The sequence below is a fragment of the Dermacentor variabilis genome, chromosome 10, assembly GCF_050947875.1.
Source record: "Dermacentor variabilis isolate Ectoservices chromosome 10, ASM5094787v1, whole genome shotgun sequence".
Lineage (NCBI taxonomy): Eukaryota > Metazoa > Arthropoda > Arachnida > Ixodida > Ixodidae > Dermacentor > Dermacentor variabilis.
Genome location: NC_134577.1, coordinates 39,563,381 through 39,590,216, shown reverse-complemented (window position 1 = coordinate 39,590,216; position 26,836 = coordinate 39,563,381). Strand labels below are relative to the sequence as shown.

At 46.5% G+C, this 26,836-nt stretch overlaps 2 protein-coding genes across 3 annotated transcripts in view; one reads left to right on the top strand and one right to left on the bottom strand.

Moving 5' to 3' along the window:
* Positions 1 to 1,327: 1,327 nt before the first annotated feature.
* LOC142560356 (putative peptidoglycan muropeptide transporter SLC46) lies at positions 1,328 to 25,440 on the bottom strand. The gene is made up of 6 exons (XM_075672398.1): positions 25,270 to 25,440; positions 17,379 to 18,429; positions 15,970 to 16,206; positions 7,412 to 7,495; positions 5,459 to 5,615; positions 1,328 to 4,024 (listed from the first exon to the last, which is right to left on the bottom strand). Exons 1-6 carry the CDS (start codon positions 25,303 to 25,305, stop codon positions 3,940 to 3,942), a joined length of 1,650 nt encoding a protein of 549 aa, XP_075528513.1. The 5' UTR covers positions 25,306 to 25,440; the 3' UTR covers positions 1,328 to 3,939.
* The window catches only part of Cln3 (CLN3 lysosomal/endosomal transmembrane protein, battenin), a 32,262-nt gene continuing 30,047 nt past the window's right edge, over positions 24,622 to 26,836 (top strand). Inside the window, exon 1 of one of the 2 annotated variants that reach the window (XR_012823352.1) lies at positions 24,622 to 24,918. Coding sequence is in view for 1 of the 2 variants with exons in the window: in XM_075672402.1 (XP_075528517.1) it covers positions 24,858 to 24,918 (61 nt within the window). In the remaining variant the exon portion in view is untranslated. The remainder of the gene's footprint in view (positions 24,919 to 26,836) is intronic. The other variant, XM_075672402.1, reaches the window with a different exon arrangement.

Genomic DNA, 26,836 nt, shown 5'->3' with positions numbered 1-26,836 from the left:
TTAATAGTAGTTCTTGGGTTTGTGCATTGTCCAGTTCCTTGAAATTTTAAACCCATATGCACTGCAGTGCTGTGTGCAGCTTTTACATTCAACCATGTCAAACTGATTTGAATAAAGCTTGTTTAGTCTAAAAGAAGATGCTTAGTACTGCTGACTATTACCGAGTTGATACTGATATACTTCAAAACTATTGTGGAATTTGTCCAAAAATGAAGTTTCATTAACATTGAAGCCATATCTTTACAACTCTATTGTCAAAAGTCAGCAAAGCTATTCTATGAGCTAACTGGTTATATGAAATCATTACTCTGTGTACAAGTTTTCAAAACATCCTCTCAGCCAATTATGAGTATATTGCCGAGCATTGTGTACTATATCAGTTTAGTACACTTTACATTCTGTGATTGTGTGCAGTTTACTAAAATTAAGTTTTTTTTTTTTTTCAGAGCTTCATTGGTTTGAACGTGATGCCTAATGCAGATTTTTTGTTTTTCTTGAACCTTCCATTCGCCAACAGTTTTTCTAAATAACAGAAAACATAAAGATCTGTTCCAACAGTAACTATTTTTGAACTTTCTTTAATGCAACTAATTGCAGTCGAATCGGTTTACCAATCATTCAGTTCAGCTCTTTGTGTTATGTGTGCTATTTGAATAGACAAGGCTAGAGGTAGAGCCTTCTCTTAATAGCAAAACCGTATGTGACTCATTTTGAATGTAAAATACAGTTACACGTCATACATGGGCCTCCTTGAAAAACAGATTTCTGGGTCAGGGTATAATCCACTGATGTCCGCTTGTCTAATTGTCAGTCCTGCAAGCCTGTCACTCCTCTAGCTACGACTTTATTTCAGCTGGTGGTTTTATCTTCTTCATGATCAGCTTCTCTCTTTTCCTTTAGCACAGTGTTCTCATAAAGACGACAACAATGACTATGGCCATTCCCACCCTCCAACTATTTGCTACACCTCTGGAGCCTATCCTTGCCACTGGTGTTATGCGCTCTGGAGCATTATGGAACACCTAAGGAGAAGTGCCACACCCTAGTTTGGTCCTCCCTAAACTGATTCACTTTTATTGCCATTTTAGGTATTTACACAGTATTCATCTGCAAGAAGAGGTCTGGAATTCAAAAGTACAATGATACATCATGTACACATTGTATAAATGAAAACAAGCTATGCGGAAATGGCACAGAGAGCAAAAATACAAAAAAAAAGGTTTGACAGTAATTGAGCAAACATATGTAAAATTGCAAAAATATTGCCACATATGACTTTAGGGAGCATGTGTAAGTGAGAGGGTAGTAATTACAAATGTGCAATGTGAACAGTATTCATAAATATTTATTGCTTGTTTGCAGAAAACATAAGAAGAGTGAAATAAATGGTAAGTACAATCTGAGCATGAAATTTCAAATCAAACACATTGGATTTGATTGTTCAGCGTTAAATTCACTGGCCGCAATTGCTGTACACTATCGCAAAAAGTGCACAAGAGTGCTAATGTAAACTGGAATCTGTTGAAGAGTGGCTATGGGCCAAGTGCTCTGACCTACATGAATATTTCATAGTATCGTCAATTTGTCCCTGTCAACATAACAGCAACTTTGCAGTTGAAAACAATATAACAAAAATATTGACAAAGTGATGGGTGAGTCAGCAGTTCATATCTGCATGCTTGCAGTGCAGAAGATAAGATGATAGGGGAGAGAATAGACTGGGCAAAGGGCTGACTGCCATCTGGACTTAACTGTTCACTTCTTCAGAACTAACATTATTTGTTTGAATTTATGCGGGTGCCTTCAGAAGGGTGAACAATAAACCTCAGTTGGTAACCAATGCTACAGTTCTCTATTTTTTCCTAGTTATTTGTGCTGATAGAGACTAGCAATGATACATATGCAGAAGTGTCATCTGTTAATCTTTAATCTGTGCAAAGTCTGCAAAGGAGGGTATTGCCCAAACCTTGCTGTAGGAGGAGGAGGAGCAAGGAACCTTTGTTAGTCCTGACTGAAGAAGGGGCCTATACTGGGCCTCTCTGGTGGGCTCCTGGTGTGCTTAGGTTCTAGTTAAATTATTCATGCGCACCTTAAGCACATCCACTGCAGGTGCCCATTAGACTTATACTGTCTGCATAAGCATATTTACTGACTTTTGTCCCCTGTAGATTTCTTCATTTGTATATATAGTATGTATACAGTATATATATATCAAAATAAGGTAAAGCAACAAGCATATTGCACAGTAGTATGCTGTCTATAGACACTATAAATTATAGGAGGTTCAAAGACATTGTCTATATGTACTATGCATTACGTGTGTCATACAAGCGTTACACCCGCAAGGTTCCAGGCCGCCAACATCCCTGAGATACCTCCATGGACATTACCGAGACCATTAGCGAGGCTTCAAATACCCGGAATTACGAAGAAATCCCACATTTCTTCCATTGGCTTGAAACAGCTTACCGTGTCCCATATATTTACATTATATAGTGGGACTGTACAAGTATATACCAATGGTTCGGTCACACCATCTGGCACAACGGCAGCATTTGTTATCCCACAACTTGGAATTATTCAGCGATTTCAATTAGAACACAAATCAACATCTACGGCTGCTGAACTTAGAGCAATACGGGAGGCTGTCCATTTTATGAGAATGCAGACACCTCATAATTGGACAGTGTTCTGCGATGCCAAATCAGCGCTACAGGCACTAAAATGATTTTAAAAGAAAGGACCACATTATGTGCTTGTGCTGGAAATCGCTGAACTTCATCACAGGGCCGAGTTAGGTGGCCATGTCATCAATTTTCAATGGGTGCCTAGTCGTTGTGGTGTGATGGGCAATGAACTCGCTGACAGTGAGACAAGATCGGCATTCTCTTCCTCTGATTAAGTACAGATTGCCTACTCACAACCTGACACCAACTGTATGATCAAGGCACTCATGCAAGACCTTACAAAGGTATACAGAGGCCACAATGACAACATCCACAGACGCCTACATATGATCAACCTAGATGGTAAATTCTGTTTGCCCTCGAAGGTTACGCAGAGCAATATGTCACTGCTACACTGAATTTGGCTGGGCATTGCTTTCAGCCGTCACTACTCGCACCTCATCGGCCAGTCGAACAGCCCTGATTGTGAACACTGCCAGAGACCTGAAACGCTGGAACACTTATTGTGCGATTGCCCAGCATATATGCTGGAGTGAAGGACGTTCGAAAGTTCCCTAGTCTACGCTGGTAGGCAACCACTGTCGGAGGACGCTATCCTCGGCCAATAGCCTGATACTGCAACTTCAATGTGCAGAACTAAAGTGTGGTTGAAATTTCTGCAGGACACCAAGCTAGATGAGCGACTCTAGTGGGGCCACTGTCTAAGATACATAAGCACTCGCCACTTCTCTTATCATCCATCCCTGTACTTTCGCTCCCCTTCCCTCTTCCCTAGTGCAGAGGAGCAGACTAGAGCGCACTAGCTCAGGTCGACCTCTCTATCTTCTTGTCAGTAAATTCTATCTATCTATCTATTGATAGAGAGAGAGAGTTTCTGTAAATTAATGAAAGAAGCTTCTAAAAGCTGTAGTGCCTACTGAAGGATGTAAAGGACACTAGCCCAGCCTATAGACCTTGGGCAGCCTTCACAATAGGTTTGAAATCATGGTTTGTAAGTGCAAAGGCCCTTGCAAAAGAATTGGATAGCTGTCTCCACAGGGCAGCAGTATACATGAGCCTCAAGGGTCAGTGGCAGTAATGCGCCTGCTGATGTGTTAGCTCGTGTGGAGGCCATTGCTCAAGTCCTTTTGGTTTGCCAAAAGAAGGCAATGAAGGAACACTGCAAGATCTTGCACACTTAATGCTAGTTGCTGCTAAGCGCCTGTGTGCGTCTGTCTGGAGTTGTCCGTCAGTGTGCAGGTTGGCTGATGCTTCACTCGTTGATCGGCCCAGAGGATATCTCTGACTTGGACATGTCCTGGTACTTTATGCTGTACCGGTGAACTTTGGTGACGTACCTTCAAGTAAGAGAGGTGCACGTATGTCAAGCATTGCTAATCAGTGTACACCATTTATTTGAATTTAGAAGAAAAAAGAAAGGTGGATTTTAGTGGCCGCTCAAACAGACTTTTATAGATCCTTAACTTTTTTTTCAGATATTCACAGATATAAGAATTTTTAAAACGTGATGCATCAAGTTCACTGCTGTATAACTCTACAAAAGCAAATACAGTTAAGCACCTTTATGATGAAGTGCTTGGGACCTCCAAATTCATTCTTTATACAGGTCAGTTCATCGTAGAGGTCGCGCACCGCACAACTCAAAATAGAACTGGGACAAAATTATTCTTTCATTATATAGGACATTTCATTATAGTGGCGCTCAACCTTATTGCAGTTCTGTCAGTTGCATATTTAGAACTTGTAAAGTAGACAGAATTAGTGCATTATACATTGCTCTATAATTTACTAACAATTTGTTATTAGGAGATCTGCTAAACTTGCATCTCACGTACATAAGCTAAAGTGTCTGCTTTAGTAGCTACAGCAGATTCAGTTTACAGAAAGGGCTAAGAAGTTGGTTCAGCGATCTGCATGGCCACTTCCCTAAATAGGCCTCAAGCCATCTGTGAAACATTATTTTGATGCCATCTGTTTAGAATTCATAGTAGTTTAAACCATTCTCACAAGTTGCTGCTACCAGCACTTCTACTAACTGCGCTTGTCTGGGGTGCTATTCTGTACAGTCAAATTCCACCATCTTGTTGGCTCTGATTGGCCCAGAGGGCTGCTACGGCTTCTCTTATTGGCTCAAAATGCCACCATTACAGAATTTGACAAAACCCTGTTCTAATGTAACCCTAAGCCTTAAAACTCTTATATGCAATTAATAACTCCACCTCTGGTCTTTCCGATTGTAACTTTATCAAATTTACTAATGCAAGTTGTACCCGTAGGTCCCACGCCTTGAACAGAGCACCTATTATGCTCATATTAACACATTTAAGTACAGCTTTTTTTCCACATACAATTGAGCTTTGGATTTCTCTCCCTGATAACATTCATTCACTCAGTAAAAGATTTTGTAGCTGCCACTGGTAAGCATTTTGCTAAGATGTGTTTCTATTAACATTCATCTTTTTGTGTATGTTTGTGTTTTTAATGTGTAATGTATAGTAATGTATAATGCTCCCACTCCTCCTATAGCCCTATATTGGGCTGCAGCACATGTAAATAAATAAATAAAAAATAATGTCACAAGAAACAGCCCTTTAGGCTGATCTGTCCAGGTTAAGTTGCAGAACAGTTCTTTCCTATTTTTGTGTGGAGTTCTGGATTTTAGAGCAAACTTAACCATCTTAATTGCGTACCAGCTGGTGCAGAGAAATCAACAACCATCTGCGTTTCTGTCATAGGAAAAAAATTGTGGGAGCGGCCTGTGGGGGGCTTACGCAGTGAGGCCGACGGCGATGCAGCTGATTCCAGCGGCCACCAGATAAGGCATTCCCGGCAAAAATCCGATGGACTGGTTGAATATAGTGGTGAGCAGCACCTCGCCGATGATTGGTACCACGGATTCAAACGAGGCCATTAGCGAGAACACCTTGCCTGCAAAACAAGCACAGGACACTTGCGGAACTTGCCGTAAATTCAGAGTAGCTTTGTCTCTTGCCTTTCTGTTTCAGTAAATTTTGCCGTATTTATCAGGCTCTCTTTCATACTAATACTGACCTGTGAGTGTTCGAAAAAAATAGCACCAAGAGCGGAGAAAAGCGACTTTCATTATTTTTTTCCTCTGTTAATTTTCTTGAAGGTATGGGAGGCTGTTGAAGGGTCACTGAATGATACTTGTGGATGGACTGCATTCCTCGTTGCTATGTAAAACAATGTCGATTTGTGGGTGAAGAAAAACCAGACATGCTGGTGCCTGTTGTGCACAAATATTTTTTAGCCGAGCCCGCTCAATGATGCGGAAGCCTGATTCCGCCCATTCCACTGCTCGCGCACCGTCAGCGTGCTGGCCGTGCCGTGGTCGTCTTTTGTGACCGGACCATTGTGGCACGTAGCAGTGCGCTACAGATCGATATTTGACCCAATCATAGCGTCGTGCGGCGTGAAAGCAATATACGAGCGAATACCGCGCCGAATATGTCCCTCAAGATTCACCAACGATTAGGGTACTCCCTAATGCGAAATTTGAGCGAAGCTGTATGCGTGCTTTCATTTCACGATATATTAGCTGGCGCGGACAGTCTGTCTCGTGCGGCACTTTTCAAACTGAGCGAAGTACGGTGCGACTGCCTCGGTAATCGGGAGATTACGGGAGGCGGCGCTTGAGTGACGCGTGGGCGCAATTCGCAGCAACCGCCACAGACAGACGATGCCTGCTACTCTGGCGCCATCTCGTAGCCAACGTCGCCTAAGAGCCCGTCTTGCGCGGCGCATTACCCTTTCTCACGCTTTCGCCATACCCTCCTCCACTTTCCGCCTCATGGTTCCGCTGCACCCTCCTCCGCTTTTCTCCTCGCGCTCTCTTCGCTATCGCCATCTTTCATCTCCCGCTGCGCTCTGCGTTCGCTCTTTCATTCATTGTGCTCGGTTACGAGGGATGGCGACGCTCAACGGAGGAGCGGGTGCGCAAGAGCTGCACTCGGAAATGCGTTTCATATTCCTTGGGTAAAATGTCTCATTGTTCTTGTGGTGCTAGTATGGACATTGTCAAATTCCGCCATATTGTCAAATTTGGTGATGGCGGCATTTGGAACCAATCAGAGAAGCCCGCTTGGCGAATCTGATTGGTTCAATGTGTCGCCGTTGCAGAATTTGACAATAGAGGCTTTTAGTTTAGGGGACGCAAGCGGCTTGCGTACGCAAGAGCTAGGGGCCACGTTACTGCGCATGCGCAGACCCCCAAGTCTGGCTCTGCGCATGCAGTACTCTGGCTCTGCGCAGTACCGTCGCCCCCAGTTCCTGCGTACGCAAGCCGCTTGCGTCCCCTAAACTAAAGCTCTCTAATGTGCAGAGTTGTACGCTTGGGCTACATTTGCACCAGCTTTCCCGCCTTTCGGGCTTGTTTCGAAGTGGCCTTTCTCTTACTATCTGGCAGCAAACCAGATACGCTACTTCGGTACACAATGCACACGCCATAATCTTGAGCCACTATACCGGATACCTGTCCGATAAAGTAGCTCACGGGAAGACGGCGCTTGGTATAAGTTGAGTCAAAGTACTCTGGTATATGGTATATCATTTGAGAATAAAAAGGTAGGCATAATCTACGAATAAAATTTTCTATGGAGCTGTGTTTGTGCGCTGTATACTGGCCGTCTTTAAAACGAGAACCAATCCTTGATGAAATTTTCTACTGTATGTATACGCGATAGGTAATTGAGCTTTTCACTTACCGACTTCATCTGGCGCCACGAGCTTGGAGAGATGAGTCCTCACGCCCACCTGGCCGAGGAAAGTGGGAAGTCCCACGAGGCATTCTGCGCATAAAAACGCGTTTCTTTATTTATTTGGCAACCTTCGGGGGCTATACAAGCGTGCGGCCTCATTATTATATCATATGGAGGTGTGCGAATATTTGAGACTTGCAAATAACAAATCGAATATTGTACTGTTCGAATGACTCACTCGAATTAAATAGTCACCATTCATAGATGCGAATACTTTCCGTATACTTCGTGTTGTCATTTGGGCACAATCAAATTGAAAGAAAAATGCTTCTTCTTTATTAACTGTACACTATCCTGGTCATAATCAACATAACGTAGTAGATGAATGAAATGGAAGGTTGCCATCCATTCGAATGTAGCACGAAGCTACAAAGGAAACCCTTACGGATTTCTCAGAAAGAAAAATTCATCGTTGTGCTCGAATCGAAGCGGGGATCGACCAATGTATTTCCGGGGCCATCTCTCTACATTGTCGGCTAGCCAGGACGCTAGCATATAGCAGCGCAAGGCCAAATTGACAGCTCTAAGCAGAGGCATCGTGAATATGACAAATCTTCCTCCATCTTGCGGGCTTTCGTCGAACTGATTTGATATAACTTAGTATAGTAAAGGAAAGAAAAGTCGGTTCTACATGCTGTAATTTACGATCTAATTATATTATGAGGAAGGCAGTAGTGCGCGACCCCGGAATTATTTTGTCAACCTTAGCTTTATTAACGTGCACCCAATCCGCGTTTCCGCATTTCGGCCCCATCGAAATGTGGCCGCCAAGGCCGGGATGCGAACACGCGACCACTATTCCAGCATGCGCAACGCATGCTAAAATACGCATTTTGCGCAAGCTTTGCGAGAAATATGTAACTAGCTCATGATCGTCTTTAGACAATCATGATTCGCAGAAAGAATTCTCTAATGCCATAGTAACCATTGCTGCATTGCCAATATAGAATGTTCCTTTGATATTTGGGCTTGTTGGTAGATCATGAAGGTCTTTCGGTGTATAGCACAGCTAAGCTCTTCCTTTTTTGTCCATGTACTAGTTTCGCTACGCCAAAAGACGTTCCTGTAGACTTCACACGCATTGTAATGCGTAAACTGCACAGTATGGTCTTCGTAAGCCTTTGATTCCTGAAGGGTGTAGGACGGGTGTTTTTTTATTGAGGGTTACGCCCTTTAATAAACACTACTATAAGTCAAGGTGCGTTAACAGCGTTTTGTACGGCATTACACCCTGTAGAGTAAAACGTGTTACTGTGCGAAGCTTCAGATTGAGTCACTTGCGCTTTGGGCACCTGGCAAACGGGGGGAGGGGGGGGAGCAGTGCACGCCACACGCTTTGGGGCTCACCTTGTCCCACAAGAAGTGTAATCTGTCTTGCTTGTTTTTCTTTAACGTTGCGCGCCCGGTACTTCCAGGTCACGAACGGCATGTGGATTATTAGGGTCACATAGCCTTGTTAGGAAAGTAGCCAGCGCAGAGTTTTCAAGAAAGGAGGTGCAAGCAAAGCAGGTGACGATTATTGTTCTCGGAGATAAGCCCTAAAGGGTGCAAACATTGGAGTGCAAAGCACAAACAGTATTGTTTGGAGGGTGTAGTCATACTTGAATGTAGAAGCAGCTGCGTAGACGTACAAGACACTCGGCTCTAATTTTCCGGTGGTTCTGTCACACGGCGCTCTTACATAGCCTACTGAAAAAATTACGCATACAGACTGATTAATCAGTGTTTCCCATAGTAGTAAATCCCTATTAAAAGAAATAGAAGTCCGCGTGCATAACGATAGTGTTTTCAGCATTCATCTTAACAGAATCCACACCACTCTCGTGCTAATTACACGAAAAAAAAACGCATAGAATTCTTTCAGCTTACCCGCTCTTTACGGCAATACCGTGTTGCTGTAAACGTGGACACTGGCAATAGCCACATGTGACGCTTGGTCCAACACGTTAAACGTTTTCGTGTTACATATGGATTTTTCCGTCGAAGCAATATAAAGCAAAAGGGATTGCATGCCGATTGTACCACTGCCGACGCTTTACACCAGCAGATAAATAGCACGTGGTCAGTTACTGCAATAACAACTGTGTGTACTTGGGTTAAACTCAGCGCCACGAGATGGCGTTCATATTTATGCTTTGGTACGACTGGCCTCGAAGCCCTTGGGTTCAGCGAGAGCAGTGGAAAAATAAACATGTCCGCAATAGAGATTGGTAAGAGGCGATTGGAAAATTGGTGGAAGAAAAGTAAGGAAACGACAAAAAACGGAGGCGTACAAAAGCAAAGTTCGCAATAGGGGATCAGAAAATTTGGTCGTGGGAATTCATAGTGTTTTTTTTTTTAGGACAATAGGCACTATAATAGCAAGATCTTGGTGGCGCAACCCACCGCCCCGTTCCAAAGGGGACGCTCGTAACATCCATCCATCCATCCGGTATATATATATATATATCCACCCAGCTGTCGGTTTAGCCTCTTATAGCCTCCTTGAAGTGCTTGGGGTCAGAGATATATCAGGGGGGAAAGAAGGCGAAGTTTCGCCCGAAAGGCGAAGCATCGATAGCGATAGCAAATTAGTGGACATGTATACGAAGTAAAAGTAGTAGTTTTATCGGCCGTATAAAGTTGTAAACATAAGCGTACGAACTAAATTAACAAGCATAGTGTCACGCGCTCACAAGCAGACATGAACACATCTGACTCGATGACAGCAGAAACTCGCTGTCAAAACGCTGGAGTGAGAAAGTGCGGCAGCAGCAGCGAGCGAATTGACCTTCATGCTGCGTCTCTCATCAGCGCCAACTAAGCCGCGAAAACACAGTGCACAACAGGCTCTGTCTCCATCGCAATGGCTTTCAAGACAGCCGCCCGGGTGGGCGCACGCGGCTGCACGGGCGAGTAGAACGCGCCCCCCTCCCAACGCTGCCCGCGTTTTTTCCAATTGCTAGTAGGTACAGCGGGGCGTAGCGCTTTTGACGGCGCTCGACGTTTCTGCGCAGGCGCGAGTAAGAGCGGGCGCGAGAGAGAAAATCTGGCGGCTTTTGCTCTTTTAATATATGACAGCCTAGGCACTACGGAGGAGGTTTCTTAGAGCGCGTTGTATTCGTTTGTCCCCTAGACATGCCGGCATTGCGGAGTGCGGGCGAGTTGGTTTATACGCTCCGCCGCTGGCTGCCCGCGCGGTGAGGCAGTGGACGCGGACGCCGCTTGGTGATCGCTGTGTCTGAAGGGACAATGTTCTGACAGGTGCTGTATAAGTCGCGGGTCGCTTTTTTCGTCGCGACGATAGAACGGATTTTTTACGAGCACTGCTCCAGGAGGGCACATGTAACCGGCAAACGGAGGCCTCAGGAGAGCACTCTAGGTTATATTAAAGCAGGCGGCGCAGGATCTCCGGGGCACCCAAGCTACCGCTTGGGTGCCCCGGAGATCTTATAGGTAGTATAAGATCGGCTGTCCCCATGACCCCCTGGTAAGCGCAGGCCCCAACCCACGGACCAGTCCGGCTTCTAGCTTTGATGTCCCCGTTGCTGCTTTGGTGCCCTGGAGGCGCCGCCAATAATGCGAAATAGTGACACGTTCTTTTCATTAGTAAAAACATAATCGAATAAATATAATTGCGTCGAGCCGCCAACTTGCGATGCTAAGTGAAGCACTACCGCGACTTCTGCCGGCACGCCTAGGAGAAAGCGCATACAACGCGCGTCAATAAAATCCTCCGTAGTACCTAGGCAGAGTCGTATTTTCAAGGACCAAAACTTCCCACATTTCCTCTCTCGCACCCGCTCTTACTCGCGCATGCGCGCAAACGTCCGTTGTCTCCGCAAGTACCACGCCCCGCTGTACCTACCAGCAATTGGAAATACGCACCCTGCCCCCGTAGCCTCGCGCGCGACGGAAGACGGCGCGCTTCCTCCCCGCTTTCCTCACGCTAAATCAGCGCGCGCCGTTTGCGGAGGTGTGGCCAAGGCGATAGTTTCGCGGAATGCGAACGTTCCAGAATACGGGCCCAGCATACGGCACGCGGCGATGGTTTTATCGCCCTTGGACTTTATACGGAAACTCCTGGCGACGCTGACGGCAGAAATGCGCCTGGAATGTCCATGTAATTGCTGTCGCAATAATAAACACGTCCGCAATAGAGATTAGTAAGACGCAATTTGGAGATTTGGTGGCAGAAAAATAGGGAGACCACAAACAACGCGTACAAAAAGTTCTCTGTAGTGGTTCAGAAAGTTTCATGCTGGTAATTGTGTGTGTGCGTGTGTGTGGGGGGGGGGGGGGGAGGGAGTGTGCGCGTTAAATAGATAGGTATAGGACATTAAGCAAAATAAGAACAAGAGCTTGGTGGCGCTACCCACCACCCCGTTTCAAAGGGGACGCTCATGGCATCCATCCATCCGGTAGCACGGCATTCCGTGAACGCTAACTGCGTGTACGGACAAGCTAAGACTCTCTAGAACGCGCACGTAAAGCAGGGTTCGTGAGGAAGTCACCAAGGTCTGAATTACGCGTCAATAGTGTGCATGAATGTTACTTTAAGCATGGGCTTACTGATCCCTGTTCGGAGCCTTGCAGAGAAGTGCAAACGAGCTTCGTTTCTGAGCGAGCTCACCGCGGGAAGCTGTTCGCTCGCATCAGTTCTGAACCTCCGACGCGACGATTGGCATCCGCATGCACTGTCCTCGGTAACGACCTTCGCGTCCAAAGACAAAAGGACTGGTCTCTGACCATGCTGCTCGCGGCCAATACAGGAGCCAATCTTTGTTGAGAGCGGAAGGTGATAATGCTGCACTTTCATGTCTTACTTTGTTGTAGCGCAAGCTCAACAAAGACAACAGAAAGGCACATCTGACACACACAGCGTTGTGTGTGTCAGGTGTGCTTTGCTGCTGTCCCTGTTCAGCTTGCGCTACAACAGAGTAAGATATGCCGTACCAACAAGCCCCTATAGCTACACTCAAGCACTTCAATGGCCTCGGTTGCTTTCGCTTCCTGCCACCCGCTTTGTCTACGCAGGGTCGCATAACACTGTTATTTCCGATATATATATATATATATATATATATATATATATATATATATATATATATATATATATATATATATATATATATATATACATATACATATATATATATATATAACTGTGGCTTTGCTCTTGCTGAGGCAGCACCGTACATAGTTCTCCACTATATAAGTAGACGTACACAAACTAAACCGAGAGTGGTTCGTAGAGAGGCTACTATAGTCAATTAGTTAGGGCGCTCTGAGGCTTCCCAGTCATATTTCTTTTCAGGGCATCAAGGTGCGTGACCTTCATTTCACGCAATAAACACAGAGAAGTCCAACACCATTAAATGTCAAGCCAGTACAGCTTTCAAGATGTTTTAATAAATTGCCCACTGGCAGGCTCTCCTCAAGTGCGAACTGGATTTAGTAGGGTTCGTGCTGCCTTCATACATTACGCCATACGGTAATTCATTCGCACGTTACGCAATTAGTAAAGGTTGCACCATCACGGCCTCCAAGGTCGCGCTGCGCCCGCCGCCCTGTCTTGGAGGCTATAGGTTGCACACGCACAGTTGAACAGTTCCTCGCAAGGTGCCACCAGCACGTATCATACATCTGTTATCAGGTTATTATGCAGTAATGCTAACACGATCGAGCGTCATGTACGCTAAAAAACTCCAAGTGTATGAGCCCACGTGTGGTTCACAGGTGCATAGGCTTTTATAAACCACGACTTACGCGCGCACCACCTGCAAGAGAAAAGCGGCGAAAAAATGTGTGTCGGGGTAAGCAAGAAGCGTTATTTTTGTTATTCCTGTTATTTATTCCTGTGTTTTTGTTATTTCCTGTTATTCTGAAAAAAAAATTATGTCAATGCACATCTTGGAATCTGTGTGAAACGAACTTCCAGCGAAGTGGTTAAAGAAATGCTGCAAAACTGTCCTGCAACCCGTTTTCAGCAGCAGCTGTCCGGCAAATCGGCTATACGCGGAAAACCCCACCCCTACCGTCGATTACACCGTCTCCTGGATCGGCCCGTTCCATCATGCAACCTCGGTACAGTTTACTATTAGAAACTCCAGAATCCGTCACTTGTGCTGGCAACATTGTCCAAATAAACAAAGATGGCTGCGACATCCATGTTCACGGCGGCTCTCTTGCTTGGTGACGTGCTCAGGTTTCCCTTTGGGGCGTCGAATCGAGGTCTTCCGTAGAAGCCGAAAGGGTTCTTGCTGCCCTTCACCTTACATAGATCGGTCGCAAGCATTTCAGCCACGAAATCGCGGAAATGGTTGCGCTGTGCGTGCAAACGTCCGGCCTACCTAGCGAACCGCATCAGATTTTTTTTTTTAACGAAGTTTTTTAAGCGAGCGACCGGAGTTTTAAAAAAAGTGTTTGTGCGTAGCGAGCCTCTCCGAAATGTGCAAGCACTTCTCTGCGACGTTACTCCACTGCTACAAGTACTATACTTGACTGTTTTCGACCTTCATAGGCAACTCCGCGATCATCATCACTCCGCAAGCATCACACTAATGACTGCCGTGCTTTCAGAAGACACTGCACTGATCGGACGCGGCTATAAACTAAAGTTAACCGGTCAGTGTGTCTGGATAAATAAACAAATGATAGATAGTTCCGTTTGTGGGTCGGGGTGCACCTTCTTTATATACATAGTCTGCACGTACGTCATTCAATGATACTCCGCGACTTCCAGTTTACGGCAGCGCCATCTTGGGGAACCTATAGGCCTATGCGCGCGCCTGTTGATAAGGTACCCCAAGATGGCGGAAGGTAGCGGAAGCAGCGGATGTGAGGTCACGTGCATACTATGTATAGTTAGCTGATACCTGTGACAAAGCCTTCCGCGTCCGATGACTGGCACTTGTTCGTGTTCGCAGCATGCAGTGTTCGAGGTAGGTCGATCCCGTGCTTAGGAACACAGCAAACACCTACCGCCAGTAGAAATTCCCAAACCCGGTGAAACGTGAGAAGTGAATAACAACCGATCGGACGAAGTTGAGTTTCTTTCAACAGGTTTACAAAAACCATACGAAGGTTTTCTTTTGGCAAAGTCAGTTGTATTATAGTGTAAATGCCTTGGAAACGAAGTGAACCCGTTGTATTGGAATTTAGCTGTGTGCACAGCGTCGGAGATCAAACGGTGCTGTGCGCAGGTCGTACGCTCTGAATCTGGAACGAGTGCTTTTTGCAATTGCTTCTAAATTTATTGCAAGCGAATAAACTGAACTCGCCGCGTTGAATGAGAAAACAGCATTTTCAGCTTGCACCGCTAAACTAAAGCACGCTATTGTTTGACGTAATAGTTCTGCGGAAACCCGCAAGGTGGAGAGAAGTAATTAATAAAGGAAAAATGAGGCATCCACCCATACGGGTTCCTCCAAAGACAAGCCTCGAAGTTGAAAAATACGTCGTGATCCGGGACGCGAACCCATGACCACCGCATTTCTGGGGCAGCTGCTCTACCATCTGAGCTAACCAGGCGGCTAGCAGATGGCAATTTTTCTTCAACTGCGGGGCTTTTCGAGGTCAGCAAAATCTGGGAAGGTTCGTCTAGAGAGCTTCGCTTTGCAAAGGCACGGCAATTTATTTTTCTCCGCTTTTTAAAACCTTTCGAGGTCAAAGCCTCTGTGTGAATCACGCCTGTAGGGGCTGTATATGTGACCGGAAAACAGCTGCCTTGCATCTGATGTGACTGCAGTTTTTTTTTTTTTCCTTCTCTAAGGTGACATGTTGCTCCGCGCATTTGCTCATGCCGGATAGAACACGCAGCTGGCTTGGCGTTTTCCGGATGGTTATTCGTGTTGTGCATATCTGGAATGTGCGTCACGTACGAGCTGGAAAACAGTGCTGTTTTATGCTTGTCAGCCAGTGCTCGGAAGCCTAACGTTTAGAAGAAACATTGTGCCTAGCCTCAGTTTCGAGAAATAGTATAGTCAAAATATGTAGTGAATTGACTTGCGCTGTTCCAGCTATATTTTGCGTTTCCACTGTTTAAGAGAAAACGTTCAGTGCGAAGAACTGTTAACTGGAAGAGAAACGTATTTCGCCGTGCACTTTGTATTTCACGAAGCAGGTGTTAGGTACAGTTTCCAGCGCCATGTCTCGAACTAAAACGTGGACCGTGACGACAATATTTAAAAGTTGATTAGTGAAATATTGTAATTAGTAATCGTATTGGCGATAATAGGGCAAATTTTGATGCCTGTCACTGCTGTGAAGAATTATTCAGCAAAAATAATCTTCATATTCTCGAATCCTCTATGTTTGTTGAAGTCTGGGGACAGAAATACAAGGCACCGCGCGTTGTCAAATCTCCCGCGTTCTTCGTTGAGAAGGGCGTCGCCCTTAGCTTTGAGTCTTCGTCAGCTTGTACGCTCGCCGTGTATTCAATACTGTCTTTTCTCTTTCGCTCGGTTGCCGAAACCCCTTCCTTTCACAACTTTGTAGACTGTAGAACGAATTGATGCACTTACGCAGGTAGTACAGCCATTCTTCGTAGGCGAGCCCCAGTATGACCATCTGCGCAGCCGCGAAGCAGCAGCCGACGAGCGCCATGGCGGGGTCGCTGATCTTGAGGACCTTCACGAAGAGAAAGACGATGGGCACGTTCAGGACCACGCCCACCGCGGTGGACACGGACTGCACCGTCGAGTAGTAGGCCACCGTCCAGGAGTACATCTTGCGCACGTAGAAGTACGCGATTCCCGAGGCTGCGAAAGAGCACGTGCGGTGCACGCGGTACTATTCGCACTTCGGCCCTGTAGGAGCTCCCTAAAAGCAGTGCTCCCAAAGTTTCCCTAAGGTTACGAATTTGGGCTCTTTCTTTTTTTGCAATTTCACCAGCGTTGCATCGTTTTGCGGCAAATGAATTCTGCTCGCGATAACAGTTTCGCTCGTCGGTGCGCAAACCTGCCGTTGGAAGCCTTCTGGGGTGAAAGAATGCGAGAGAGAGATGTAGTTGTTTTGAGCAAGTTTATACAGACAAGTTCCTGGAACAGGCCTGCATTCGGTAACACCAGATTAACCCGGAAAAAAGTCACTGTGATCTAAAAACAGTCTGTTTGCGCTTTTTAGTATTTGCTGTGCCAAGCTTTTCGCTGCTGGTGTTGCTGTGTCTAAACGTAAATCACTTTTAATAAAGGGCGTATGTGTCCCTGAAAAGGCATGTGCTTGGGGCAAGCTTCTGAAAAAAAAAAAGAAGTTTCATGCGCCCTGCACTTCAAGAAGTCATTCCAATGTTTGCGTACGGAACTATTGCACAAGCCTAACGCTATCCCCCGGTCAAGGCGCAGGAAATGCTGTCGGGTCGTCTCGCATGAAGCCTGCGCTGCGTGAAACGAATGGGAACGTGCAAATACCGTTTTGCTTCGCGGTTTACACGAATAGCACAGTGTAGTTCCTCTTTAACTAGTTTAGGAAGTGCAGGCTGTATTTGGACAGCGTGTTTCAGAACCAGATTCAATGGCCTGCCGAGGTAAGGGAATACTCAGAACCATAGAGTCTAGGAAACTATGCTCAAAACGGCCTTGACATATGCAAGTAGTGCGCAATCAGCGATGTTGCACTGCATGACGTCACCGGCATCGTGGTGAGTGAAACTCGAAAAGGAAAGCGTGACCCTCATTTTCCCCACCACTATTGAGTTATTTCCCTCAAAATAAATGCAAATTAGGTTTTAAAAGAATGAGTTCGTGCTCTAAATGGTTTGTAATACAGACAACGCGTTCTTGACGCCTTGTTTATAATGGCGTTTTTCCGCTACCCTGCAGCTAGTGCCCCAAAGCAGCGCGTCTCGTCGCCACATTGCTTCAGCTTTTGCAGACGCACCTATGATCGACGATTGAACTTCACGATTGATCGAAGGCTTCATACGTATACTCACACGACATGTCAAATATGACGCAGGCGGTCACCCCGAAGAGACACCACAGCTGCAGCCTTCCCTTGTTGGGCCTGGCCTTCATCGCGTTTCTGAAGCTCTCGGTCAGGTTCTGCAGCTGGAAGAAATTCTTCAGCCTTAGCGACAGCCCGTCCTTCGCGTGCTCCGGTTTCGCGAGGTTCTTGATGGCAACGAAGGTCCATACGAGCGCGAACGACTCAAGCGCGAAAGACGTGTACAGCACGGGAATCCAGCCGAAGTGGCCGTACACCTGGCCGCCGATGTAGCTGCCCAGGGGACCGCCCAGCGACATTACTATGCTGAGCGCGAAGAACCTCATGCGCCTGCGGTTCTCCCTCGTCGACAAAGTTGCCGCGCTGCAGACGGCCGTGAAGATGCTGATGGGCCCTCCGCACAGTCCGTCCGGAATCATGGACAGGATGTTCGCGTAGAGCGGCATCGCCATGTGGTACACAGTGAAGATGTCCAGCAGCGTGCTGGTCATGAAACCCACCATGGCGGTCACCAGCGGTGTCCGGTAGCCGTACTTGTCACACCAGGGCCCGACGAATATGGCCATGACCGCCGAAGGTGCCAGGAGCACGACGGCGCGCATCATGCTCGTCGTGCTGGCGTACTGTTCGGCCTCGTCCTTGACGTCCTCGAAGTCGTCCAGATGGGAGCAGACGCTGGAGTTGAGGGCGAGGGTGTTGAGGCAGGACTTCTGGAGGAGCAAGTCCTGCACGACGGTGGTGCTCATCTTTCGAGCCACCACGTAGAGCGCCAGGTATATCTCGAGCCTGACGACCAGTAAAGCGCCGACGGCACGACGCCAACCGGGTGCGCTGTTGCTGACGACGTCGACGTCATCGACGGACTTGCTGCTCTCTTGTCCAGTTGTGTCCCCGGTGCTGCATTCCACGAGAAATGCGGGTTGATAACGGTCAGGCGTCTCGGGGCCGCGGTCGTCGGGCGTTTGAGCCGGAGTTCCCGCAGTGAATTCACCGCTCATTTCGAGAGTCGGCGTTTGGGCTGTTCCGATTGGTTCTTCGCTCTGCTTGAAGCGGAAGAAAAGGGAATGGAATTAAAATATTCAGCAGGCTGACCGAAATAACGTAGAAAAGGTAGGGTTCGGCAGCAGCTCGAGCTTAAAATCACTGACTGCGGTTCGAGAAAGTATCACGCGAATATCGACGATGGGATCGTAATCACACGTGTACACAAAATACTGTTCCTATATGCATGTATACAGGGTGTTTCAGCGAACAGTTTCAAAAATCTTGAAGGTTGCCTGTGGCCGGTAATACAATTCTAGTTCTTGAGGTGGTCTACTCAAAGCAGCGGGCCCTGCCTGCACAAAGAATTGAAAGCATAATCGACTAATTAACAAAAATTCAGTAATTAAGTTTTTAAATGGTTACCTTATGGCCCGTATTCCAATTTACAAGTCCTAGTCCTGGAGTTCGCAAGGCGGATCCACTTGGAATGAATTCTCAGGTTGACACCAGTTTCGAGATATTTCCGAACTTTGCGGAGGAATGCTCTGGCGTTCCAGTTATTTTCTTAACAAAACGTCGTTTAACGAGTTCGAGCTCTCTCTCTCTCTCTCTCTCTCTCTCTCTCTCTCTCTAGCTATATATATATATATATATATATATATATATATATATATATATATATATATATATATATATATATATATATATAGTACACATGGACTGTCTCTAAATAACTAATGTCGGGTTGTTTGAAATATGGGATTGTTCGAATTAAGCCTTTCGCCCGCTCGTAGCACGCTCTCAATGCAGGGTTCCGCTTATCGCGAATTATCGCTTTCACCTAAACTTCCACATGCTCGCTTAGCTTTCTTGTCTACTTTAATGAAGCAAGGGCCACACACGTACTCAATTTGCTAGAGTTGCGCCTATCGTGAGCAAAGTAAATGTCAGTAAGCCGTTGTCGGCAAAGGACGGTTACGTCTTTTGCGATAGGATTTATTTCATTGTGACAGAGCACATTCTGGGTAAATGCGCTACATTGTTATTTATTTTTAGCGAAGTGACCTAATTCGACCCCGTTAGCTTCGCGTGCACTAGCCTCGCCTGACGCGAACGCACCTGAGGTTCTTCTGAAGCCAGCCTGCAGACGTGCGACGCAAAAAGTACTGACCGCCTGCGCTGTCGGCTCGCTATATACTAGAGCTTGGTTTATACTTCCGGCATGGTTTAGAGCGAGGGGGGGGGGGGGGGGGATCGTGCGCCTCACGCACATTGAGTCACTGCTGCCTATTCGTACGAGTAAAAGCAAAGGGTAACACGAGGAAAGCCCTTATCTTTGTCCACTTCACCTTGAACAGCTGGATGAGAAGATATTTTATCGATAATCCATGCAGAATGCGCAGGAGTGTTATCGCACGGCGTCTGTTCCGATAGCTTTGTGCTCGCATGTAATGCTTACTTACTCTGACCAAATAAGCAACATCTACAGGGTACTGCAATGCTCGCTGTACGGTCAGCAGCAAAAGTTTACGGGATGCGGTCTCTCCTTCAAATGTGAATTCCTGCACTGTTAAAGGGACACTAAAGGTTAATATTAAGTCAACGTAGACTGTTGAAATACATTCCCAGAAACCTTGAAACGCTTGTTTCATGCGAAGAAGAGACTTATTTTAAGAAAAAAATGCGTTCTGAAGCGTCCGCGTACCCCTGGCGCAGTTCAAATCGCCCGCCCTCCGATTGAGGAGTGGCGACGTCATGGTCTCATAGTGACGCTGCGTCGCCGGTGAATAAAACGGCGCCCGCAGACGGCGCTACGGCTTTTCTGCGCAAAACGCGAACGCGCGGCCAGAAACAGCCAAGGCAGAGCCGACAGCAGCGCGAAAGCGGAACTATGGTGGCTAGCGGAAGGGAAAGCGCGCGACAATAGCTGGTTCTTAATTTCATGACACCCGCCGCGGTTGCTCAGTGGCTATGGTGTTAGGCTGCTGAGCACGATCAGAAAGTGGTTTTGGCACGTAAAACCCCAGAATTTAATTTTATTTCATGACGCCAACTTTGACGCTCGTTGCAATGGATGACCCTGACAACAACACATTGGCTCGCGATGCTAGGCTCGACTTCATTGATTTAAGCACTGATGAACGTGACCTGCTGCTAAGGGCTCGCGCTGCCGGCGTCGTTGCGGGTTACTACGACAGCAACTGTATGTCATGGCGGTACATATTCGCACATTTGTAGCTTTTCCTTCGTGAAAACCAAATGCCGCACTCACCACCCCGACCTGCAGTTCTTGCGCTTCGGGGAATGTAGGCAAGACCGACGGAACAGCGCTACGGGAAATCATTGCTTTGAAAGGCACTCCACACGACTTCAACAAGTCGGTGTTGAACCCGTAATTCTTTGAACGAAATTGCAGCGAGCACACTATGCGATTTTTCGGCTATTTGCCAACGCGCTGTGGCAGAGGTACGGCACTTAACCACTTCGATCGGAGAAGTTCACTCGTTCACACATGATAAGTAACGTTGGGTTGGCCGCTACAACTGCCCTTGGCCAAGCTCCGTGGACCGTTCGCGCATCCCACGACATCACGTGGACGTGGCATTCTCGCTGCTTGTTCCAAATGCAAGTTTCGCGCGCCAGCAGAACCAGCGCAGCACGAGGCGATAACGAAACAACTGAAACTCCAAAGCGCGCGTGGCGCGATTATACTGACGCCTCAGACGTTCTACAGCATTGCTTTATCACTTTAACTTTACTTCATAGTAACATTTAGTGTCACTTTAAGGCATGTCGCTTCGTATTTAATGAATCGCTGTGTAGGTTGCGAAGGCTGCTACATGCTGGAACACTTAAATCGAGGCCGTGTGACCACGCTTCGCGAGAATTCAGCTTCGTGGCAGATCCTGCGTGCCGTAAGCGTTTGCGGTTGACTGTACGCCCGGAGCAAGAAACATTTAGGAGTGGAAACTCCGCTGTTTGCGGCGACCAGAAAAAGTCACAAGCCCGCGGAGCCGTTATCGTGCTGGCGGCCTGGAAAGAAATTACCGCCGTGGATCGGCGTCGCCGATTCCTTCTGCTTCCAGCATTACGTCTCACGGAGAGTCCGTTTTCGTTAAACTATAGGCTGCGGCTAGCTCGCAGCGTGGTCGGCGTGGTCTGTGGGAAGTATTTTTTGCACTCGCAACAGGGCAGAAAAAAGTGCGAATCGACGCTAAACTCGGGCTCAATACTACCCAATACAGCCAGGGCTCAATACTACCCAAACTGGTACTACCCAGATAACGTTTCGCGCGCCGCCACCAGGCGCCGCTACTATACCTCAAACTCCAGCGCAAGACGCCCATACTTAGTGGACGGTGAAATTTCACTGTTGCCTTGATTTTAGGCATCAAACAGATAACATCCGTTTGGTTATTTCTACCCGCTTAAAGTCTATCTTCCCTCCGCTGTCCCTAAACCCCAATGCTTCGAAAAAATCAACCCCGTTGCTTTGAAGGGTAGGGCAAAGCCCTTTACAGGAAAGTACCAGGTGTTCAGCCGTTTCCTCGTCCTCTCCATGTGCAGCGCATAACGTGTATTTGACTCGGTTATTCCGCAATACTCCCGTCCTGGCTTCAAACAAAAAAGAGCTTCCTCTAGAATTATGGTAGATGTTTTCTTTGGCAATTTCCTGCTTGAAAGTTCTGTATGTTCTATCTCCCTCTTTACCGCAGATCTCCGTCAAACCCTGCAAATCTTCCTTGTTATCAGCCCTTCTATACATGGAGGAAGAAAAGCGTAGGAGAGAGAGAGAGTCTGTGTGAGTGATTATGAAGAGGAAGAAGCGTTATTTTCCGTAGGAGAGGCCCCGGCCAGCACGACGTGTTAGAACATTGGTTAGAAGTAGTGTGGCGGAAGTCACGTGCTGTTTTTTTTTGCAAAGGAGCACTTCGACTGGTACGGCAAACCTCAACGTTGCCATAGCAACCGTGCTCCTGAAGCACTGCTCTAGGCGTCAGAAAAGTGAGTTTTTCCGGCGCATGTCTTTCTCGCAGTACATTCTGTTCGCTTGAAAGGCTGACATTGGAGTGTGGTGTGAAGTTTGAAAGTTGTGTTTTGGGTTTGTGAGCGCGAGTGGGCCAGCCAGCAACAGAGACGCTGAAGTAATCACGGCGCGAGTCTTTGTCGTCTTCTTCAACCTGCCACAGAAAAACACGCGAGCGTGTCTGCTTCACTAAACTATTACAGAAGTTTCTAGCTTTGTTTTGACGCGCGTCTATAGCGCACAGTTCCGCCGATTCGTAGCAACACAAGATAGGTGTTCTGTGATGCAAGTTCAAAGCTCGCGCCTGTCTGCTCCGGCGAGCCGATTGGAGGCGCAAAGGGAGATGGCACATCAACATGGCTGCATTTTCTCTTTGCTTAAAAAAAAAAAATGTTGAAGCCAAGTCACCTCTATTATTTCGTCTCTACTCCTCGTAGAATTTTACGACAGTCATGATTTTTTTTTTTTATGGTTCCTCCGCGAGGCTGAAAATAGTTCCTACGTCAAACTTTCCCTGTTACCCAAATAAGGCGGTAACCAGAAAAATAGAATTATAAGCGAACAATTTTTTTACGTTTTCACTCGTATATTGTAGCGGAACGGTGAAAGCCTAATTCTTTAATGAACTGAAATAAAACGCTTGCTCCGCTGCAACTTATTGCCAAATTTCACTTCAGTTAGCAGTGAAGTTTCACGAGTGAAACTGGCTCAGCAGTGAAATGAACTGTACCGCGGACTTTTGAAGAGTGAAATTCTCAGACCCCATACACTTCGTCCATCTCTCTTCCACACCTCATCGCTTCCGCCGATGAAAAGACTTCAGGAACAGCAGATGCTCGGGAGGTATTAAAGGGACACTAAAGGTTACTATTAAGTCAACGTGGACTGTTGAAATACCATCCCAGAAACCTCGAAACGCTTGTTTCGTGCCAAGGAGAGACTTATTTTAAGAGAAAATGCGTTCTGAAGCGTCCGCGTACCTCTAGCGCAGTTCAAATCGCCCACCCTCCGATCGAGGAGTACTGACATCATGGTCTCATAGTGACGTTGCGCCATCGGTGAGTAGAACGGCGTCCGCAGACGGCGCTACAGCTTTTCCGCGCAAAACGCAAACGCGCGGCCAGAAACAGAGCCAAGACAGAGCCGACAGCAGAGCGAAAGCGGGAGTATGGTGGCTAGCGGAAGGAGAAACGCGCGACCATAAGCTGGTACTTCATTCTATGACGCAAATTTCGACGCTCGTCGCAACGGACCCTGACAACGACAGAATGGCTCGTGATGGTGGGCTCAACTCCAGCGATTTGAGCACTGACGAGCGCGACCTGCTGCTGAGGGCTCGCGCTGCCGGCGTGGTTGCGTACTACGACGGCGGCCTCGACACCGGCTCTACGGAGCGGGAAAGCAGCGAGGGCTTCCCACGACATCACATGGACGTGGCATTCTCGCTGCTTCTTCCAAATGAAAGTTTCGCGAGCCAGCAGAACCCTCACAGCACGACGCGATAACGAAACTACTGAAACTCCAAAGTGTGCCTGGCGCAGAGTCGAGCGAAAACGAAACCTTTCGACCACCCATATTACTGAAAGGTAACGCCAAATGTTTTTTCTTAGAATCGAATAGACGTAGACAAGTAGCATTTTTTCCGTCTTATAATCGAATGAAATGATCATTTTAATACGAGTAGTTGAGTATTAGTAACACAAATTATGAGGAGTGTTTCGTCATCGGGCTAGTACCGGAATGTCGCTGGGGGGTCTCAAATCGTGTCATGCATTTACCTCAATTTCTCGGTTACTAAAGCTCTGTTCGCGATTATATTGACGCCTTATCTAGAACATTGCTCTACCACTTTAACTTGAGTTTCTGGTAACCTTTAGCACGACCTACTGAACTCCAGACCTGCACAGATCTCCCTCCTCCAGCACGCCTAGTCTAGTTCGCCCCTTTTGCCGCTAGGGAATGCACGTACGAGCAAAGTGGCGCTAGTTATAACCTGTTCGCTGTCGTCTGCTTCTGCGTTCTGTTCAGCGCTTGTCTTGCCATTTCGACAGGCACAAAACGCTTCTATTGGCGGTAAATGAATAAATTCACAAATATACAAAAGAAGACATATTTACGAATGCTTTTTTGTTAGGTCGTGACCTTTAGTGTCCCTTTAAGTATGACGCCATTTTGAAAAGGCTGGCCGATTAATACAATCCCGCGCGGTCCGTATGCCTTGGTTGCCAACTGCTGTCTTTTTAGGCTGTATCCCACTGTAGCGCAATCGCTTCTCGAGTTCGTCGGGTTGTTTGCGTGTTGTTGCGTAATGTTGAATGCTGCGCGGAAGTACTGATAACACGGGAAAATGCAGCCCAGCCAATTGCAGAGCGCAGTGAACTATCCGTGCAGGGTAGCTTCACGGTTATGATGGTCTAGTGCCCTCACAGCTGTTCTGCCATCGACGAAAGCAGCGAAATGCCCTCGAACCCGTCGTCCGAACTTGAATACGGAGATGAAGTTCTGCCTTTGCCGAGAGGTTCACCAAGTTTTTCATTTTGTTTTGTGCTCTAGTGATCAAGCGTTGTTCAACGTAGCATCTGAATGTGTGACGAACGCGCTTTTGGGAGTTTACAGTGCGCTGTGCCACATGACTCATAAACAAAAATTGCAGACGCGTATTCGCGCAAGTTCGATCGCGCAAGTTGCGCCTCGTACGTTGTCATTCAAAGTCGAGGCTATAACTTCGTCGGCCACTCAAAAGGAACATGCAAAGCAGTAAAAAAAGTGTGCGCAGTGAGGTTGTGAGACAAGATGGGGTTGAACAAAAGCGCTGCAAGCGAAACTTGAAGATAAAAAAAAAAAAAAAAAAAGATGTAGAACTACTCACGAGGCGTTGGAAACTTGGTGCGTTGCGACTCAGCATTCCGGATACCACCGCGTCTTCCGGAAAACAATTTTGGACTTGTCTGTATCGTCTCGCGTCCGGCGTAGCGATCTTTTCCGCCTGTACGCGGTCGTTTTCTGCGCGCCGGGCTGCGAGCTAGAGCGCATCTGCCAGAGGCTCCCTGTGCTCGATCCATGAGTATGAACGGAAACGGGAGGAAACACGCGGATGTGCCAACAATAATGTCGTTTTATTTGTGCGTGGCTTGTGTGCTGAGCGCGTGCAGATTGCGGTGTCGCCGCGGTGAAGTAATAATTCATGGCCATTTGATCGGCGTGTGCGCATGGCACTCAGACAGATATAACACATGAATTAAACTTTTTTTTTTTGCTAGAGAGGCACGATCGATATATGCAACCATGCAGATATCACGCTGGCATATATTGAATTACAATTAAGAGCGACCTTGTCCGCGTAACAACTAAGCAATTAAGGTGTATCGGGGGCACAGAATTAAGCTTGAAGGAAACAAACGAAAAAACAAAAATAAAGGTAGCTGTCTAGTATAACCAAGTTCTGCCTGGCCAGCTAAATGTAAAACCGGTTAAGTTCGCCTTGAAACCGTAACCACTAAGCAAGGTGGTACAAATGTAAACCTTTTTCAACGAGGCTGACTTTCATTGGGACAGCCATGTGCCTCTCCAGTCAGGTTATAACGTATAACCATGCTTTTCAAATACATGTAAACAATAAGACAACTACGGGATGGTGCAAGCACATGGCATGGTGCCAGTTGTGTTGCTGTTTCTGTGCTGCCGTTACGCTCTCGTAGGTACTTACTGATCACTTATATGAGTAACACATGCAAATGATCCACTTCATTAAAAACGTGTGTGCTTTGTGCTTACTTTTGGTGCATAATTTTTGAAGTGACAACTATTGATTGTACTTAGTTGTATTATGAATGTTTCCACATGTACAGTGCATGTACAATTGAACTGTGATATATATGTAACTAATACATCCTCATAACAAATATCATAACATACTACTCATAACATAACATACGTACTCATAACAAATATCAGATGCAACGAAGGTTTATCTAAAGTTTGTAACAAGGCTTGACAGCATAAGTGAAGTGTATTGTGAAGACCATAAAATGTGGCAGAAGTGTAGCATAGATGTGCAGAGCACTGGCCGTTCATAGCAACTACATTGACTTCGGAGACGAATATTTTGGGAAACTGCCTCCTTTAAGTATATGCTTGACACATGCTGTCCATTCCAAACTAATAATTATCATTGGCTGGTCGTATTCATTAATATGTCCCACATCACGAATAGCTTGCATCTGCTCTTATTGACAGTTCTAGCATAAGAACTTTTATGTGATTATGGGTACAGGAAATTATTTATTTATTTAGCAATACTGTAAGCCTTTTACAGGCTCATACAGGAGTGGGTCACAATCAAAACAACTAAACATTGTTGGTCAAAACAGAAGAAAGCAATGAAACACGCCACTTATTACAATTCAAAGATATAACACGCAAACAAAACGACAGAC

Bases quoted from the DNA above. Each gene is read 5' to 3' on its own strand.
- LOC142560356 (XM_075672398.1), bottom strand. From the start codon at position 25,305: ATGCTGAGTCGCAACGCACCAAGTTTCCAACGCCTC. The intron at 18,430-25,269 runs GTGAGTAGTTCT...CGCTTCAAGCAG, and splicing joins CACCAAGTTTCCAACGCCTC to AGCGAAGAACCAATCGGAAC. The intron at 4,025-5,458 runs GTAAGCCCCCCA...TCTTACTTGAAG, and splicing joins ATCGCCGTCGGCCTCACTGC to GTACGTCACCAAAGTTCACC.